The following is a 16,765-nucleotide window of genomic DNA, read 5'->3' as shown; positions in this document are numbered from 1 at the left end:
CCAGCATTCATTAAGATACTGTGCTTGTTAAAGTGCCAATACTCTGTGAGCAGCAGTGTCCTGTTAAAGAGTGAAACTCGTTTGACCCTGGTACACATTTAACTGTAATACTCGGTTAGTAACCTGGAAACGTGGATAGAGGAGCAGCCGGTCAAGGGGTCGCTGTTCGCTTGCTGATCGTTTGCTGTTCCTCTGCTGCTCCTAATCCAGGTGTGTCAATGGGGAAGGGAGGCTGATCACATGAACCTGGTTCTGAATCTGTGGAAAGATTCCCAACTGGGCTTTGCCCCTCCTCCTGGCCCGCAGAGAGTTATAAAACAGCGAAGGGCTAAATGACCGCCTGGAATCGACCCGAATAATGCAGAATCAGCAGCCTCTGGGACCCTTGTGGTAGCCTGCCGGTTCGTGTAGGTAATGATGCAACAATGACCTTCCCTAGTTTGTAAGCTGGGATGACAGAGGGCTTCCTGCACCCCAGCTTAGGCCTGAGATCTCGGTAGAGCACAAACATCTCGTCTGTTTGTGTTACTGTTAAGCGATTCCCATTACATTTGTACATGAGCCATCGAAGAAGTGTTTTGTTCCTAATGGCTGTTTTCACTAGACTCCGCCCCCTCGTAGACCTACACTGGATGCCTCCTGAAAGTGTGTCACTGTTTCCTGAGAGTCTGTGTGGCTTTAATTTAATGGGAGGCGGGACGGGCCAGTCCTGGGCTTTCTGTGCGAAGTCCCTCAAGTGCGACCTAACGGATCTCATCATTTGCCCGCTCTGGAGCTCAGGCGGGTTGTAATTAACAGGGACATCGAGCTGGGGTCAAGAAAACTGCAGCTATGGATTTGGAGGACAAGCACAGATGTGTGTGAGACAAATGCAGATGTGTATGAGACAAGCCCTGCCCCCTCCCCCCCCCCCCCCTTTTGGCTTCCTGTCACATGACTCTCATTGGCCAATTGCTCCTTAAGAACCGCCCGCCATCCCATCAGATACATACACAGTACCATCCCCCCCCCCCCCAGTCATCTCTGCACTTCCCAAGGTTACGCCCTGTAAGCGATCCGTTTCTGCCCTCCGGTACCAGTGCCCTAATTAAACCGTTACCCTGCAATCCCTCAGCAGGCGCAGTACAACCATGTGTCATGCGCCTAACAGAAATCACACATCCTTTCACACGTATTGGGTTTTACCCCGTTACTTTATATCCGTGTTTGTTCTGAGATGAGTTTCTGGTGGATTCTGCTAATAAGGAACGTGACACAAGCCCATGTTGCGTGTCTTCTGACATCCCCACCTGATCGCCGCGTCTCTCTCTCTACTGCAGGGGTGCTGTGGAACCTGTCCTCCTGCGATGCGGTGAAGATGACAATCATTCGGGACGCCTTAAGCACCCTCACCAACACTGTGATCATCCCCCACTCTGGCTGGAGCACCTCCTCCCTTGACGAGGACCACAAGCTCAAGTTCCACTCCTCGCTGGTGCTGCGCAACGCCAGCGGCTGCTTGAGGTATCGTCCCTCCCGCACGCAAGCATGTGTGTATGTGTCACTCTTCTGCCATCTTGTGGTCACGTGTAGTGATGCACCCTGTAAGTTTTATGTCATCTCATCCCCAAGCTGCTGTTCAGGAAGAACAAAATACTAAACATACTCCTGGAAGTATAGTATCCAGACATATCCTCCTAAGATCCAGGGGGGAAAAATGTTTTTATTTTCACTTTTTTAACGTAAATTGGTATAAAGCACACCACCACACATGTGATCTTAAATCCCAAATATTCCTTGTTAAGGAACAATAGCCCTAAAGGTGGCTGCATACTTCAAACAGAATTAATGCCATTTTAGCAATGCAACATTGTATTATGTGTAATCTCCGCAGTGATCATCTGTGCAGGGTCTCGAAGGCGAACTTTTTAATTCGTTCTGATCCCACCCACTGTCCATGATTGGCTGACATAAATGTGATGCCGCAGGGTTGGTCAGCAGGACTAATTATGCAGTTACCAGCAGGCTTTGCACCGCACCACACATAGCTGTAAATATTGTATATTAATACATGTATTTGTGTATTTATGCTGTAAACAGTAAATGTCGTAACCGTGTAACGTCTCCCTTTGAATGCGTGCGTTTCATTAGTGTGTAATTGTGTCGCGTAAATTGTTGACGTCCCAGTCTGTGGCACTGCTAGTATTAAACCAAAAGTGACTTTTAATAGAGAGCAACTTCTATTTTAAAAGAGATGTCATCTCGTTTATTAAAATGAATCGCGCACTCGCCGAAATACGTGTATTTGCACTCGGTATGTGGGTCTGCTGCATCAAAAACAGGGTCGTGTGGCGTGACACAGAAGGTGTCACCGTCGACAAGTTCTTTTGTTTCGTCTGGACGCCGTTTGAAGTGTGCAGCTACGTAGTGTGACAGATATGAGCAAAAATATGATGTCCTCTACAGAGGACAGAAATTAATTGTTGGGTCTCAGGAGGATTTAACACTGATCCATCCATCTTGCAGCTGCTGGGCTGTCTCATTTTCTGTAATTGTATTAATCTCCACTCCAAAATGCACTACAGCCACCAAAACAGTTGATCAATGCCTCCAAAGAGACTCACGCCACCAAAACATTACCACCTAATATCTTTCTCGAATAACACTATATCACGCACAAAAGAATGGCCTGAAAAACACTAACAACAGACAGCATCACATAAAGTACAATATGGATCATCAGTGAAGGATCGTCTGTAAAGTAACTGATGTCAGTTGTCATAACCATTGCATTACAAAACAGAACACTGTGGCACTCTATAAAATGTCCGGGAAGGAACAAACCATGCTGCAGTGTATATAGCCTTTATTCCTTACCGTAATTACAAAATAATCATCAGTAATTTTCAAAAATCAAAAAAAAAAACACAAAAATGCAGTATTTTAGGAAGTACTACAGAAACAAAATACTATGTATATCTACACCCACACACATAAAGACTTTTAGTTGGTCCACAACTAGTCGTAACCGCTAATCCATACTCTCCTCTGGATCCAGCCAGAAGTTCTCATCTACAACACATGTGATTTCCAGCGCTACATCCAGAGTAGCACCTCTGGGCAATACACTTAATGACAATCCCCTGGAATGGATGTCCGCTGTGTTTGGACTCGTTTTCATTTTATTTATTTTATATCATGTCAGTATTACAATATATTTTGGAAGGGTCTTGATAGTACCGTAGCAAATTGTAGTCATTCAGTTTTGAATGTATGATTAACAGACTTAGGGCCAGTATGTAAACATGTGCAAAATGGCCTCTAAAAATGTAAAGCTTTGATGATGATGATGGATTTTGAGTGAGAAAGGAATCCATGAATTTTTAAGCATTTATTTGTTTAATGCATTTTGTATGAAAGCAATGAGAAATGACTCCGTTTAGCCCACATAAACTAATGTTATGGCAACTGTTTGAAGAGTTTTGAGTAAGTGACTTCAGTTTTGCTGAATGTTTCTTAGCAGTTGAAAAAAACTGTAATTGTATGTATTTTTATTTCAAATGAATTACCACTCTTTTTATTAAAAATACAACGTAACCACTTCGATTCACCAGGTTATGCCCATTGTATGACGCATATGCTTACCCATCTTCTGCTATCCCATAATAAAGGCATTCTGAATAGATTGTTTTCATGTGCTGTCCCATTTCCCCTGTGCTTTGGCCAGAATGCTGTGAATTTTACTCCTCTGCTCTTCTCGAATTGGATCTGTGCCGTCTAGACCACAGGCACGCCTGTCTGGCCTGAAGTATTTGGGACGCAAGCGGTAGCGTGATACACAATAGAAAATGTAACCTGGCAAAAACTGTAGGAGACCGAGAGAATGAAGGAAAGCTGTAGGGCGTGTGTGTGTGTGTGTGTCGGTATGTTTATCTATAGTATGTGTCTGTCTGTCTGTGTCTGTACGTGTGTTTACCTTTGTGTCTGTGTATTTGTGTAGCAGTTACAAAGAGAAACCAGAGGCAGAGTGAGTGTGAGATGATGAGAAACTTCCGGGGTTGTGACCTAACATCCCGCACGCTGTGTGTCGCTGCCTGGCACAGGAACCTGAGCTCCGCAGGGGAGGAGGCGCGTAAGCAGATGCGCTCCTGCGAGGGCCTGGTGGACTCCCTGCTCCACGTCATCAAGGCCTGCGTCAGCACCTCTGACTTCGACAGCAAGGTCAGCCCCCCCCCCCCCCCACACGCGTCCGCTGGCCTACACACTTCTCCAGCACTTCCACAGGCCATCAAACTCAAACGCGACAATGAGAATGAAAAGGGGTAAACCCTGAGGCTCACTGTGCATGCTCACTGCACACTCACTGCACACTCACTGCGCACTCACTGCACGCACATCAAACACATACAGGCTGGCAGAGGATTGTTTCAGAGCATGATTGAAATGGTGTGTTTTGCCTCAAATTTGCTGTTTCCTCAGACGCGGATGCTGAACAGCTTGTATTATGACAGTATGTCTTCTGCATCCTGTTAATCTTACTTCACCCCTGTATGTTACAGCCTTTGTTCACAGAAAGTGCTGTATTTACCGGCATCTATGCTGTGCTCTAATGTCGGACCCTCCCCCTACTCCTGGCAGATCGTGGAGAATTGCATCTGCACTCTGCGGAACCTCTCCTATCGCCTGGAGCTGGAGATGCCCCAGTCGTGGCTGCTGGGGGGGCAGGAGCTGGACGGGCTGGTGAGCAGTGAGTCCCCCAGCAAGGATGTGGACTCCAGCTGCTGGGGCAAGAAGAAGAAGAAAAAGAAGAAGAAAGGCTCGCAGGATGACCAGGTGACTCAGCGCACCTTGCAGCGCTCTGCCACTCCTGTAGGGGGTGCTCTCACCTAGCGGCTTGATTAATGAGACAGTGTAGCAGGTGGATGACATAGCGTGTTAGCAGGCTAAGAAATGCTTTATTTGCCATGTGCAGAAGTGGAATACAGGTACGTCACTCAGGGGCTTAACAGGCCTGTGAACGAGGACAGGATTCAAACCAACGACCTTCCAATAAGGCGCAGAGACATAGTCGGCTGAGCATATAAGCTGCATTAAATGTATTAATCTTCTGCAAACGTGACCCCCATCTGACCGAGTCTGTGCCCCCGCAGTGGGACGGCGTGGGCCCCATCCCCGGCTTCTCCAAGGCCCCCAAGGGGGTGGAGATGCTGTGGCACCCGGCTGTGGTGAAGCCCTACCTGACGCTGCTGGCGGAGAGTTCGAACCCGGCCACGCTGGAGGGCTCAGCAGGGTCTCTGCAGAACCTCTCTGCGGGAAACTGGAAGGTGACCCCCCCCCCCGCCTCCTCGCGTTGGCTGCTCTCTGTAGCTGGGCCCTCGTGCTGTTGGCTTGAGCCCTTTTCCAAATATTTCTGGTTTAAGCAGGAATGTTAAACACAAACAGTAAACTGGTAAACACCACAAGATGGCCTGGGGTGACCTGCAGACATCTCACACAAGCCAGTAACCACACATGGCACTTTTACAGTACGTGTTAAAAATTTATGGGTGTGTTAACCTGAGGGAGGCTGTATAGCCAGAAGTCCCCATGTGCTGGTCCCTTAATAAACATTTAACGGCGACTGAAACTGAGTCCATCTTCAGTTTTATGCGTGGTTATCTGAAGCCAGGTTGTTTTGGGTAACGGGACCAGCTGAAACATACCAAAGTCAACTGACTCTTTACCGTAAAAAAAAAGAAAAACATATTGCAGCAGAAGTACTGTTAAATGTTTAATGTTATTTGTCTCTTTGACGTCATAAAAGGGAATATTTTGAATGCAGTAGCATAATTAGTATAGGGTTCAAACAGAGAGCGAGGTTTGATGTGCGATGTTGAAGGGATACAAACATAAAAATGCTGTATAAACTAGAATATAAGGGCCAAAAAAAACATTATACTGAAACTGAAATAAAATATTTAATAAGAGTATGCATAAAAACCAAACTGTATAATGTTATGACCTGGAATCCAGGATGCTGTGTGATCCTGCAGTCTGTTTATGTAGCTTCATACCTGCCCAAGCCAGCACAGGATTGCGGTCTGGGGCCCCACTGCCCACCCTAGTGTAGCGACTGTTTGTGGCCAATAGGGGGCCCCACACATATGACAGAATTGAGTGGTAGTGAACACCGGCGCTGGTCGCACTCTGCTCCAGCTCTCAGATGTGGGTCACAGTTTAAAAAGTCATCCTTCCTTTATACAATAATGAAAAATTCTGTGATTGGCTGGCATTTGCCCAGCCTCCGGATTGGCTAAGCAATTTGGCTTGTGATTGGAGGGAATGGGCCCATCCTGGAACCCTGCACTAAACCGTGACCATGTGTCATTTTATCCCCCCCCTCCGGCGCCCCCAGTTTGCAGCCTACATCCGGGCAGCAGTGCGCAAGGAGAAGGGCCTGCCCATCCTGGTGGAGCTGCTGCGCATGGACAACGACCGCGTGGTCTGCTCTGTGGCCACGGCGCTCCGGAACATGGCCCTGGACGTGCGCAACAAGGAGCTCATAGGTGGGCCGCTCGGGCCATTAAGCCAATTAGCACCTGTGTCAATTAGTATCTGTGCATAAGGACCCCCCCCCCCTACTGTGGGATAACAGCTGGAAATATGGCCCCCTAATGGAGGATCCTTCAAAACCAATGGTTCTTAACCCAGTCCTGTGACCCTGAGACAGTCCACATTTTTTTACTCCCTCCCAACTCCCAGCCAATCACAAACACCGAATTCCTGGTATGGGTGTGTCTTGAGCTGGGGGAGAGAAGAAATGTGGAATTTCTGGGGGAATCTAAACCAATTTCTTTAATGCTAAGCCATTACAGGCCTTCATACTGGGAGGCAGCCGACCGTAATGGGACAGGTCACTGCGTTTCACTCATTTCCCAACAACTGCTGTGTGAATGGGGGGAGGGGGTCATTTTGCTGAGAGCTGGACAATGTTGCCGTTCTTTTAAGACGGTGTTATTACAGGGGAGGGGCAAACTGTCCAGGCCGAAGGGTTGGGCATGGAGCCTATTGGCCGGCTGGCTTGGAGTCCGCTGGGGGGGGGGCATCACCGTGTCTTCGGGGCAGTAGGACAGGACCTGCCACGCCTCGCTTGTTAAACGTGTCAGCGGCCATGAGCAGGCGAATAACACACTTCTGTTTTTGTTTTGTTCTGTTTTGTTTGTCTCCTCAGGGAAGTACGCCATGCGCGACCTGGTGAACCGCCTGCCGGGGGGGGGCACCACGCTGCTGTCGGACGAGACGGTGGCCGCCATCTGCTGCACGCTGCACGAGGTCACCAGCAAGAACATGGAGAACGCCAAGGCGCTGGCCGACACCGGCGGCATCGAGAAGCTCGTCAGCATCACCAAAGGCAGGGGCGAGAGGTTCGTCGGGGCCCGCTCCCATTGGCTGGCGGCCGGCGTAGCGCAGCACTCGATTGGTCGCCTGATCGAGTCCCAGAAAGTACCCAGCAAAGTCCTTTAGTGGTTGATTAAGTTTGGGCCTGCAGGGGGAGTCGTGGATCAGGAAACTAGCTGGTAACCTGAAGGACATGAAACTAGGTACTAAACTAGAATTGACCCAGTGAAATAGACAGTTGATCCTGTAGATACTGATATTGTATGTAAGTCAGTTTGAATGAAAACAGAAGCCATGCAAGTAAAATATATTATAAAATATAATGTATAGCTAAAACAATTAGCTGACAACTGAAAAGATTCTCAGTAAATGGCATTAGTTCATAGTGCAAAATGTGGTATGAAGCACTGAATGGGCTTAATGCGCTAAAGGTTATGCTCAGAATGACTGCTTAACTGACACCATTTATTGACTTAATTCATCCATTTTGCAACTCGTTATTTAATACAGGAGCACACTGGGTGGGAGGCCAGCCTATCAGAAAGTGTAGTGAAAGTGGTCAATTGTCATTGTTGACATACCACAGGACACAATGTATCTGCATTTAACATAACAGTGGGCAGCAGTACCTTGCTGAGGGCCACCTCAGTCATGCCCTACTGCTTGGGGATTCGAACCAGCAACCTTTCAATCAGAAGCACACTGCCCTACCTGTCAGGCCGCCACACTATTTTCACAAGACCAGTTCATGTAACTGCATGCTTTAGAGGAGCCAGAGGAAATCCACAATACATGGGGAGAAGACGGGGAGAAGAACTCCGCACACAGAGACTGTCGGCGGGATTCAAACCCCCAACCCTTGGTGCCTGACTCTGTTTTTTTCTTCTTCTTCTTTTTTTCCTTTTTCTTCTCCCTGACTCAGGTACTCGATGAAGGTAGTAAAAGCAGCAGCTCAGGTTCTGAACACACTGTGGCAGTACAGAGACCTGCGCACCATTTATAAAAAGGTTAGGTGGTTACAAGACGGGGTGTGGGAATGATGAAATGTTGGGTTTCTTTGAAGATGGGTTGAAATGTCTCCTTTTTGTTGTGTGTTCAGGACGGCTGGAACCAGAACCACTTTATCACACCTGTTTCCACACTGGAGCGAGATAGGTACAAATCACAGCCCACCCTGCCATCCACAAACCTACAGATGTCACCTGTCATCCAGTCAGGTGAGTGCCTAAAACAGAGGATCATGGGAAATGTAGTCCCCACTCTCAATAAAACCCAAAGCTTGGGAATAACATCTGAGTACATCTGTCTGTTCTGCTTGTCCCTCAGGTGGCAGTGCGACGTCCTCTCCTGCCATGTTGGGGATTAAAGAACATCGCTCAAATTATCAAAGAACACAGTCATCTATGCAATTCTATAATTATCAAGGAGATGGCAGTGTACATAAATACCAATCCACAAGTAAGCCTAAAGCTATCCTTCAGACAGCCATTCTGAAAGGGGTTTAGTAGCTCTGAGTGACCAAAAGAGGGTGAAAAATGGTGTTGTGAGTGGCAAGGGCCCTGCAAAAGTGCTGGCCACCCTGGGGATTATGGGTAAAATGCCACTGGGTCTGGCTACTTCAAGGCCTGCTAGGGAGTGATATTCCACAGGCGCCCAGAGCAATGCAGGGCTGAGGCGTGTGCTTGTGGGAGTTTACTTACACAAAAATGTTCCGAGGGCAGAAGGAAAAATAGTTCAGAGACAAGCAATCAGATTGTAGAGGAGGTGGGTTCAAGCAACTAGAGTAGGTGGGACCAAAACATCTGATTGGCTGGTCCTGACTGCTCTAGTTACTTAGACCCACCTCCTCTACAATCTAATTGGTTATCTCTCAACCAATCATTTTTCCTTCTGCTCTCAACATATTTGTGTAAGTAAAACTCCCATGAGCTTGGTGCATATTCAAGTTGATGCTGAGTTAGGTTCTTGTGGGTCAGCTTGTTCTGTTCATAAGTGCATTTTATGGACTTTTTGCCCCCTGCATGTGCGTCTCTTATAGCGTCCAGGAAGCCATCGCAGTATTTTACAGGATCCTACTCCTCACCCACGAGAGAGGAGCCCAGACGAGGACAGGTGAGGGAGGGAGGTGGCTGTTTTCTTTTAGATCTTTGTTAAACCCCCCCCACACGCGCACACACTTTGAATTGTCTGCATAAATGTATTCATTTATTCATTTTTAAAATTCAGCTCTGCCCTTGTTTCAGTTCTGAACCCCCATGACTGATGTCAGTCATGGTACTATTGTGCATTTTTTAAGCAGTGGGTAACACTGCAGCCTGGCACCATCAGGGTTGTCGGCTCTATTCCCTTCTCCATCCTCCTCTGGGTGCTACAGTCTAAAGACATGCTGGGAGGGGGTCCTGGGCCCCCATGACCAGGATAAGTGGTTGAAAGATGGATGGATGGATGCATGGATGGATGGATGGATGGAGTACTAATTTATGTAGGAGTGGGGGTGTGATAGATTTTAAGCATTGCAATAAACAAACACAATCAGTTTATCCCATACATTTTAAGTCATACATGTAGCTGTAATCCACTGTATGTGCAGTGATCCAGTGATCGGCAGCCTCCTTGTCCCCCTCTCCACACTCTCAGCAGTTGTACTATGCTGAGGATCCCAGCAGGAGGACCTATGATACCTACAGAAGGTACCTGCAGTCTCCACGCAGCTATGAGGACTCCTACTTCGAGGATGGTGTCCATTACTCCTCCACGGCGGACTACACGCCAGCGCCGCACTCGCTGAAATCCACCACAAACTATGTGGACTTCTACTCGGCCGCACGGAGACCTTCGTACCGGGCGGAGCAGTACCCGGGCTCGCCAGACTCCTGGGTGTAAAGGCTCCGCCCCTTTTCCAGGGAATGGAGTCCCCTTATTGGCTTTTACCTGTACGTTTCATTATTAAATGACTTTTGAACGTGGGGTTGACAGGATGTAGATGGACAGCAGAACGTCTAGCCAAAGAAAGAGATGGTGGGATGTGCGTTTCGTGTTGGTAAGAAGGAATAATTATGAAGTGGGAGGGGCCTGGGCTGGACCAATAGGATGAAATAGGAGGGGCCAGGGCTGGGCCTGTAGGATGAATTGGGAGGGAGCTGGGCCAATAGGATGAAGTTGGAGGGGGCTGGGCTGGGCCAGTAGGATGAAGTGGGAGGGGCCATGGCTGGGCCTGTATTATAAAGTGGGAGGGGCCTTGGCTGGACCAATAGGATGAAGTAGGAGGGGCCATGGCTGGGCCTGTAGGATGAAGTGGGAGGGGGCTGGGCCAGTAGGATGAAGTGGGAGGGGCCATGGCTGGGACTGTAGGATGAAGTGGGAGGGGGCTGGGCTGGGCCAGTAGGATGAAGTGGGAGGGGCCATGGCTGGGACTGTAGGATGAAGTGGGAGGGGCCAGGACCAGATGTCTCTCTCCTGTGACGTATGTTTTCTTTTTTGTTTGTTTCTTTAAAGTTTGTAGCTGTGCTAGCATGTTGAAGGAGTGAGTAAAGTGAAGAAAGGTATGGGAATGTGACAGGACTGCGTATGTAGGGACAAGCCTTTCATAGCACTAAAAAAGAGGATCTAATGATGTTAGTTTGTACAGAGGAATGAAATCATATTCCTTTCTTGTATTATTGCTGTACTTAATATTGAGATTGTGTACCCCCAAGAATCATGTACATTTTCTTCATTTTATTGTAAATATGGGGAAAAAACTCTATCACTGGTTTTAAGCTCATGAGTGCCCATTTAAGATTTGTGCCATGTCTAAATTACATAGAAATATAAATGCAAAGAAACTAGAGAATAATTTTTGAGCAGTGGGAAGCATAACACATGCATTTGAGTGTAATAAAATGACATATTTTTTGTTCTCGTTTTGTTTTTGTTTTTAATGAATGCTGACAGTGGAGCTCTTTTCTGAGTGATGTTGCAGAGTCTATTTTTCCATTCACTGCCCTGCGCCTCACATGGAATGGTTCACTGCCATTTTCTATGCACAGAGAACAGAAATAAACATCAAAGTTACCTCCAGAAACAGCTGATTTTTTAACTCTCTGTCTCCTCCGTCTTTTTAAGAACACATCGGCGTCTTGGAGAATAATAAACAACATCATCCGCTCCGTCGTTTGTCTTCTGCCCTGATTTTATCCATCACCTGTCATGCAGTATCTTCAGTCTTTTTAGTTCATTGCTAAATTTTCGATTTTAAGAAAACACTTTTGCAACAGTTTAGGAAATGTCGGATGATTAGACCATTGCACATGCATGCTTTCTGTTTTGCCAAGAATTTTTTAACTTTTAAATTTAAAAAAAGTTCTTTATGGAAAACCCACATATTCATCGGTCTGCCTGGAAGGGACTTTGGGAATCCAAAAAAAGCAAAAATGATGATGTGATTCTCTTTGATGTGCTAATAGATAGACCATTATAATTTGAGAATTGAGGCCAGGACATCTACGGTGGGCGGGGCTATCTAACACTCACTGGCTTGACATATTTCATGTCAAGTTTGCTGGGTTCCCATAGGCTGAAGCAGGCAGTGATTGACGGGTGGGGCTGATCAGCCTGTAGATCTTGTCATGAAATGGAAAGGTGACATTCTATTTATGTGTTTCTGGCAATGAAATTTGGATTTTATTTACGTTGGATATGGATGAGTTACAGGGTAATGACAACCGCAAATCAGTGTTTTTTTTAAAGAACTAAAAGGGTTCTCAAACGTATTGACCCCACATTTTATGAATTAAATCATGCATGTTTTTATTAGCAAGTTTAACCGGTAATTTAAACGCAATACAATGGTAGGATAAATATTAATTATTTTGGGATTAGGAGTCAAATCCGAACTCTGAGCCCGAAAGTACTCGGGAGGAGAGCTCATAATAGGATGGCCTTGCCACTCTGCATTACACAGCTGCTCTAAGACAGTGTTCATATTACGGAGATCTATCTTCCAGCATAGATCTATATCGATATTATCTGCGGAAAGACGGACTATTACCTCCACCAAGCAACACCAGCAGATCGGGGGTAAGAGATTATTCGGAGACCCTCATGCTTTGGTCATAAATGCAATGAGAAACAGTACGTGTGTCTAGTCTGTGGGCACGACGAGAAGGTGATATTATTAAAGGGGTCGCACCCAATACTGAATGTGTTTTGGTTTCACGGCGGTATGACATGCCAGAGGCCTGCCACTTTCTGGGTGTATTGCTTCCCGTTGTCACTACATTAAGTGATGTACACGATATCTGTGGGACTTTTTAAACGGCTCCATATGAAGCAGACCCCCCTCCCGGTAACATATGGTACTACACATTAATCCACATCGGCCAGGCTTCACACAATAGGTCAGCATCCTCCGTAAATAATTCAACCAACTACGCGGATACTGCTGAATTTAAAGGATTAACTATCGAGATGGCATTGAAACAACTTTTAGGCAAGTTAACTGTAGCCCTACAACGGGGACGGTACTGCGTGTGCAATGTAAACACGGTTGCGTAACCTTTCATAACTTCAGGGTGTGACGCAGTTGTTTTAATTTTTAACCACTCCGCCTCCCCCTGAAAAATCCTGGACAGCGAAATTTACCACTTTCCGTGTGCGATTTCAGAGGTCTGAAGATGGTTCCGATGCCTAAGGTGCCAAGAAAAGAGATCCCACCGCTAAAGGCTGGCCACCCCCCAGCAGGTAAGCCGTTTCATTCCCCTGTGTGAAGATACAGCCAGTGTCCGCTTGAAGTTACTGCATTGCAGTTTTGGAAATTATTTCCCTTACATTAAATGATTAAATCAACAGCATTTTGTTGATGCTTCTTCAAAGCCCGAACCAAAACGCCGTTAATAACTAAGATTTTCACTGGGTTATGGGTTAATGAAGTTTTTCGTCTGATAAAGAAACTCCGTTAATTAAGTAATGCTTTCTAAACAGTAAACTGCGGTCTTTCGCTTTCGTTTTTGAAAGTACTGCACAGTTACTTTTCATTTCCTTTGCAGAGTAAGATTATAATAACGATTTCAAAAGTTCCTTTGTAGAGTTTCTCTTGTAGTATCTAAATTTCAGTCTTTAGGCATAAAGTTACAGAAGACCGCTATTATTTTTTCTAGTACAAAAATTCGAGAAAAAAGTCTTCTCTTTTGTGGTTTTCCTGTTGCTACTGCAGCTCAAGTATGCTAATTATGGTTTGCAACAAGGTTAAATAAGTTGTTATCTCTCCTTTATAAGAATTATAAATGCACATTTTATCGTATGTAGAAACGCCTCTAATTTATATGAGTTGCTTTCTTTGTTCGGCGGTGAATTAAGTTGCACCTACTAATGAAACTAAAGTGAAGGCGAGGCTGGAAAATTACGGTATTAGTGAAAGATGTCAATTAAGTCAGTGATTCACTGAGAGCCCAGACTCTTGCACCCTGCCGGTAAAGGCTTATCCATACCCGCGATGTCAACAGAACTTTGCAGGCGGAATGACGCGACAGCTGCCTGCAGTGTGTTACACACGGGGTGGAGATAAATATATATATTTATGTTTGTGTGTGTGTCTGTGTGTGCGAGCAGGTATACCTATCCTTATGGGGACACAATATCCCCATAACGTGATAAATACCCGTTTTTTTCCCTTATGGGGACCGGTTCCCTGGTAAAATGCAAAAACTCTCGTCTTCAGTTTGGTTACTTATGGTTATGGTTAGGGCAGGGTGGGGGTGAAGGTTGTCATAGCTATCGTTAGCATTTTCCCCATAGAAGTGAATGAGTGGGCCCCATAAGGATAGGTATACCCGACACGTGCATGTATGTGTGTGTCTGTGTCGGTGTGTATGTGTCGGTGGGTGCGTGTATAGTTTTCTGAAGTTAACTCTCTGGGCTGGTAAATTGTGCCACAGGTGAGGCTTGAGGGACTAGCGTCTGTTTGCTCTCTCCCAACAGTGAAAGCGGGGGGCAAGAGGGTGGCCAAGAAAAGTTCGGAGGAGAATGGAAGTGCTGAGAAGGACAGCAAGAGGCCAGCTGAGAAGCCGAGGTAGCAGGTCTGGGGAGCAGGCACATGGGGGGGGGGGGGGGGCGGATAGTGCACTGGCGGATGCTGATGTCTGCTGTCCACCTCAGCTAGTAAACTAACCTGGAGTGGACATGGCTCTTCTATAGGATGGAGCTCAGTGGATTTAGCTTGGAGAGAAAGTGGGCAGGAATTATGAAATGAGCAAAGATTAAAAAGAGTATCGTGCCTTTAAGAAACTTTGCTTGATTGCTGTGTCAATGCAGCATTTCAAGAGGATTAATGCTGTGGTTTTTCACCAGAAGAACATCCATAAAATGTAATTCTCCCGGTCTTGCGTACAGCGATACCATACTGTGCTGAGACTTCATTATTCTTGGGTAAAATCCTTATTATCTGTTATTCGGGAGCAGATGGTTGAGATTTGTGTTTGTGTTGGGTGTCTCTTGTGAATTTTAAGGCTTTCTCAAGATAAATATTCTCTGCCTCGGTCACATAAACAGTTTGTGGATTGCAAACAGTTCTGCTCTGAGGTGGTGACTCTATGATACCAGTTATAGCTTTGCCGTATGTCGCTGAAGAATCCGTCGAAATGTCTTTCCAGATCTCTCGCCACTTCTCCTGGAATGCAGTCGGTCAATATTTTGTTAGTGGGGACTCTTGAAAAGGTTAGTAGTTTTGCAGCAATGTATCCTGCCAACATTCAGTCAAATATGTGCACAACACTGTCTTTTTGCTATCTGTCTGCTTTGAACCCTGTGCTCTCCTTACTACAGTATTTACAGACCTAAAGTGTAGCCGTATAATATATTTAATGATAAATTATAACTCCAAGATTAGGATTCCATGCATCCATTCATCTATCACTGTACACCTCATTGTTCCACTATTAAATGACTGAAGTATGTAAAACTGTTTTTCTTTTGTTTTTCAGTTGGGGCACGAGTTTCCCACCTCACCAGTGAGCATCAGGCACAGCAAAGTCAAACCAGCCGTGGAGAAAACACACTCGCCTAAGGTCTTGCACATCCACCAGCCCCGCAAATGTTGAGCCAAGATGGCCGCTCCATTCTGCAGACCATGGAAGTCTACATAGTCCAAAGAGTCAGAGAAACCTGAGCATTTGTTAGGTTTTCCATGTAACTGGGTTCTAGGGACCTAGAAATGATCCTGCACACATGTCAGTCTTTCTCAAACAATTTGTCTGGAATATTAAGATGGAAATTACTTCCACAGAATTCCAGTGCTGAACACTGGCCTGCTTGAAAGTCATTAATTTTTTCTAATTTGTTCATACAAAAGCTCATTCATTTCTCTTCTTTTTGTAGTTAGTGTTTCTGGGGTTCAAGGCTAAACCTTTATTATATTAGTATTTGATGTAATCTTTAGTTATGAAAAAACTCCCAGTACTTAAGCTTTGCGATCATATCTGTACTTTATTCCATAAATACGAATTGTGCATTATTTCAAATTATACTGCGTTTTTGTAGATGATTGCTTGGATACTTCACTTTAAGGCTGTGGAAAATATAATCATTTGTCTTCCATGTTAATCTTAAATTACATCACGTTTTATTTTCTTCTGCTTCATGCTGTCTCCTCTCAGCAGTTACCAGTGTGCTCATGTTTATGATCTTATAAAACCAAAATTTGTTTATGACATACATGTTTATGGTAGCATCCTTCCTTTTGAAATATACCCTCAAACTGCGTTTCCATTTATGACTGTTCTGCATTGTCGTGTTACATATATCCAGAAAAGGTGTTAAAGAGCTTTAACATTTCAAGTTTTTATTATCCTGTGTACATAATACAGTGAAATTCACACCTTTTTTGTTTCCTAAAGACTATAGTGCTAAATGCATATAAGTTTCAAGTATTATTTTGTTGTGTTTGTTGTAGCATGTAGCTCAGTGGGCTAAGTTGCTGTGCCTGTGATCGGAAGGTTGTGGGTTTGAGCCCAGCCTCAGCACGTCTGTGGGTCCTTGAGCAAGGCCCTTAACCCCCAGCTCCCTGGGCTCTGCTGGGGGTGGCTGCCCTTTGTGAGTGGCTTGCTCTCACTTACAGAGAGCAGGTGGGCGGGGACGGGGGGTGCATGAGAATTTCCCCCGCAGGGATCAATAAAGTATCAATTATTAACCCACCATGGATGGACAAAACAGCAATACTTTACATGACAGTGCAGCATATGAAATTGCTAAAAAAAAAAAAACAAAGTAATGCAAAATGGGGATGAGGTTGTAGAAAATGTCCATATAGTAGAGTATAAAATATTAATAAAGTGCAGAAGTAGTGGAATACTGTGTGGATACAGGTCAGAAGGTGAGTAGAAGCCTGAAGGCTCAGGGAGAGCGGATGGTGTGGCAGGTGAAGCCCTGGTAGCAT

General features: G+C 45.6%; 2 protein-coding genes across 9 annotated transcripts in view; both read left to right on the top strand.

Moving 5' to 3' along the window:
* The window catches only part of LOC111857377 (plakophilin-4), an 83,545-nt gene extending 72,291 nt beyond the window's left edge, over positions 1-11,254 (top strand). For 5 of the 6 annotated variants that reach the window (XM_072718586.1, XM_072718580.1, XM_072718569.1 and 2 more), the window contains 11 exons: positions 1,320-1,503; positions 4,083-4,200; positions 4,618-4,812; positions 5,130-5,303; positions 6,374-6,524; positions 7,190-7,382; positions 8,279-8,363; positions 8,456-8,573; positions 8,683-8,814; positions 9,395-9,468; positions 9,994-11,254. In XM_072718586.1, coding sequence (XP_072574687.1) covers positions 1,320-1,503; positions 4,083-4,200; positions 4,618-4,812; positions 5,130-5,303; positions 6,374-6,524; positions 7,190-7,382; positions 8,279-8,363; positions 8,456-8,573; positions 8,683-8,814; positions 9,395-9,468; positions 9,994-10,239 — 1,670 coding nt within the window. In that variant the 3' untranslated portion in view covers positions 10,240-11,254. The remainder of the gene's footprint in view (positions 1-1,319; positions 1,504-4,082; positions 4,201-4,617; positions 4,813-5,129; positions 5,304-6,373; positions 6,525-7,189; positions 7,383-8,278; positions 8,364-8,455; positions 8,574-8,682; positions 8,815-9,394; positions 9,469-9,993) is intronic. The other variant, XM_072718572.1, reaches the window with a different exon arrangement.
* Positions 11,255-12,223: 969 nt separating this feature from the next.
* On the top strand, positions 12,224-16,102 carry LOC111847199 (death-associated protein-like 1 homolog). Of its 3 annotated transcripts, none has more exons than XM_023818301.2 (5): positions 12,224-12,414; positions 13,001-13,077; positions 14,314-14,404; positions 14,985-15,048; positions 15,315-16,102. In XM_023818301.2, the coding sequence occupies exons 2-5, from the start codon at positions 13,011-13,013 to the stop codon at positions 15,429-15,431; spliced, it is 339 nt and encodes a 112-aa protein (XP_023674069.2). In that variant the 5' UTR covers positions 12,224-12,414; positions 13,001-13,010; the 3' UTR covers positions 15,432-16,102. The 3 variants fall into 3 exon arrangements, with proteins under 3 accessions (XP_023674069.2, XP_023674146.2, XP_023673989.2); XM_023818378.2 differs by lacking the exon at positions 12,224-12,414 and adding an exon at positions 12,642-12,734; XM_023818221.2 differs by lacking the exon at positions 12,224-12,414 and adding an exon at positions 12,687-12,826.
* The last annotated feature ends 663 nt before the right edge of the window (positions 16,103-16,765 follow it).

This window comes from Paramormyrops kingsleyae, chromosome 1 (assembly GCF_048594095.1).
Source record: "Paramormyrops kingsleyae isolate MSU_618 chromosome 1, PKINGS_0.4, whole genome shotgun sequence".
In the NCBI taxonomy this organism is placed as follows: Eukaryota; Metazoa; Chordata; class Actinopteri; order Osteoglossiformes; family Mormyridae; genus Paramormyrops; species Paramormyrops kingsleyae.
This window is presented reverse-complemented; position numbering and strand designations above follow the sequence as displayed.

What these genes read in the sequence shown, in the direction of transcription:
- LOC111847199 (XM_023818301.2), top strand. Translation starts at nt 13,011, where the DNA reads ATGGTTCCGATGCCTAAGGTGCCAAGAAAAGAGATCCCACCGCTAAAG. An exon ending in AGGCCAGCTGAGAAGCCGAG is followed by an intron (nt 14,405 to 14,984) that starts GTAGCAGGTCTG and finishes ATGTCTTTCCAG; the next exon opens with ATCTCTCGCCACTTCTCCTG. An exon ending in TAGTGGGGACTCTTGAAAAG is followed by an intron (nt 15,049 to 15,314) that starts GTTAGTAGTTTT and finishes TTTGTTTTTCAG; the next exon opens with TTGGGGCACGAGTTTCCCAC.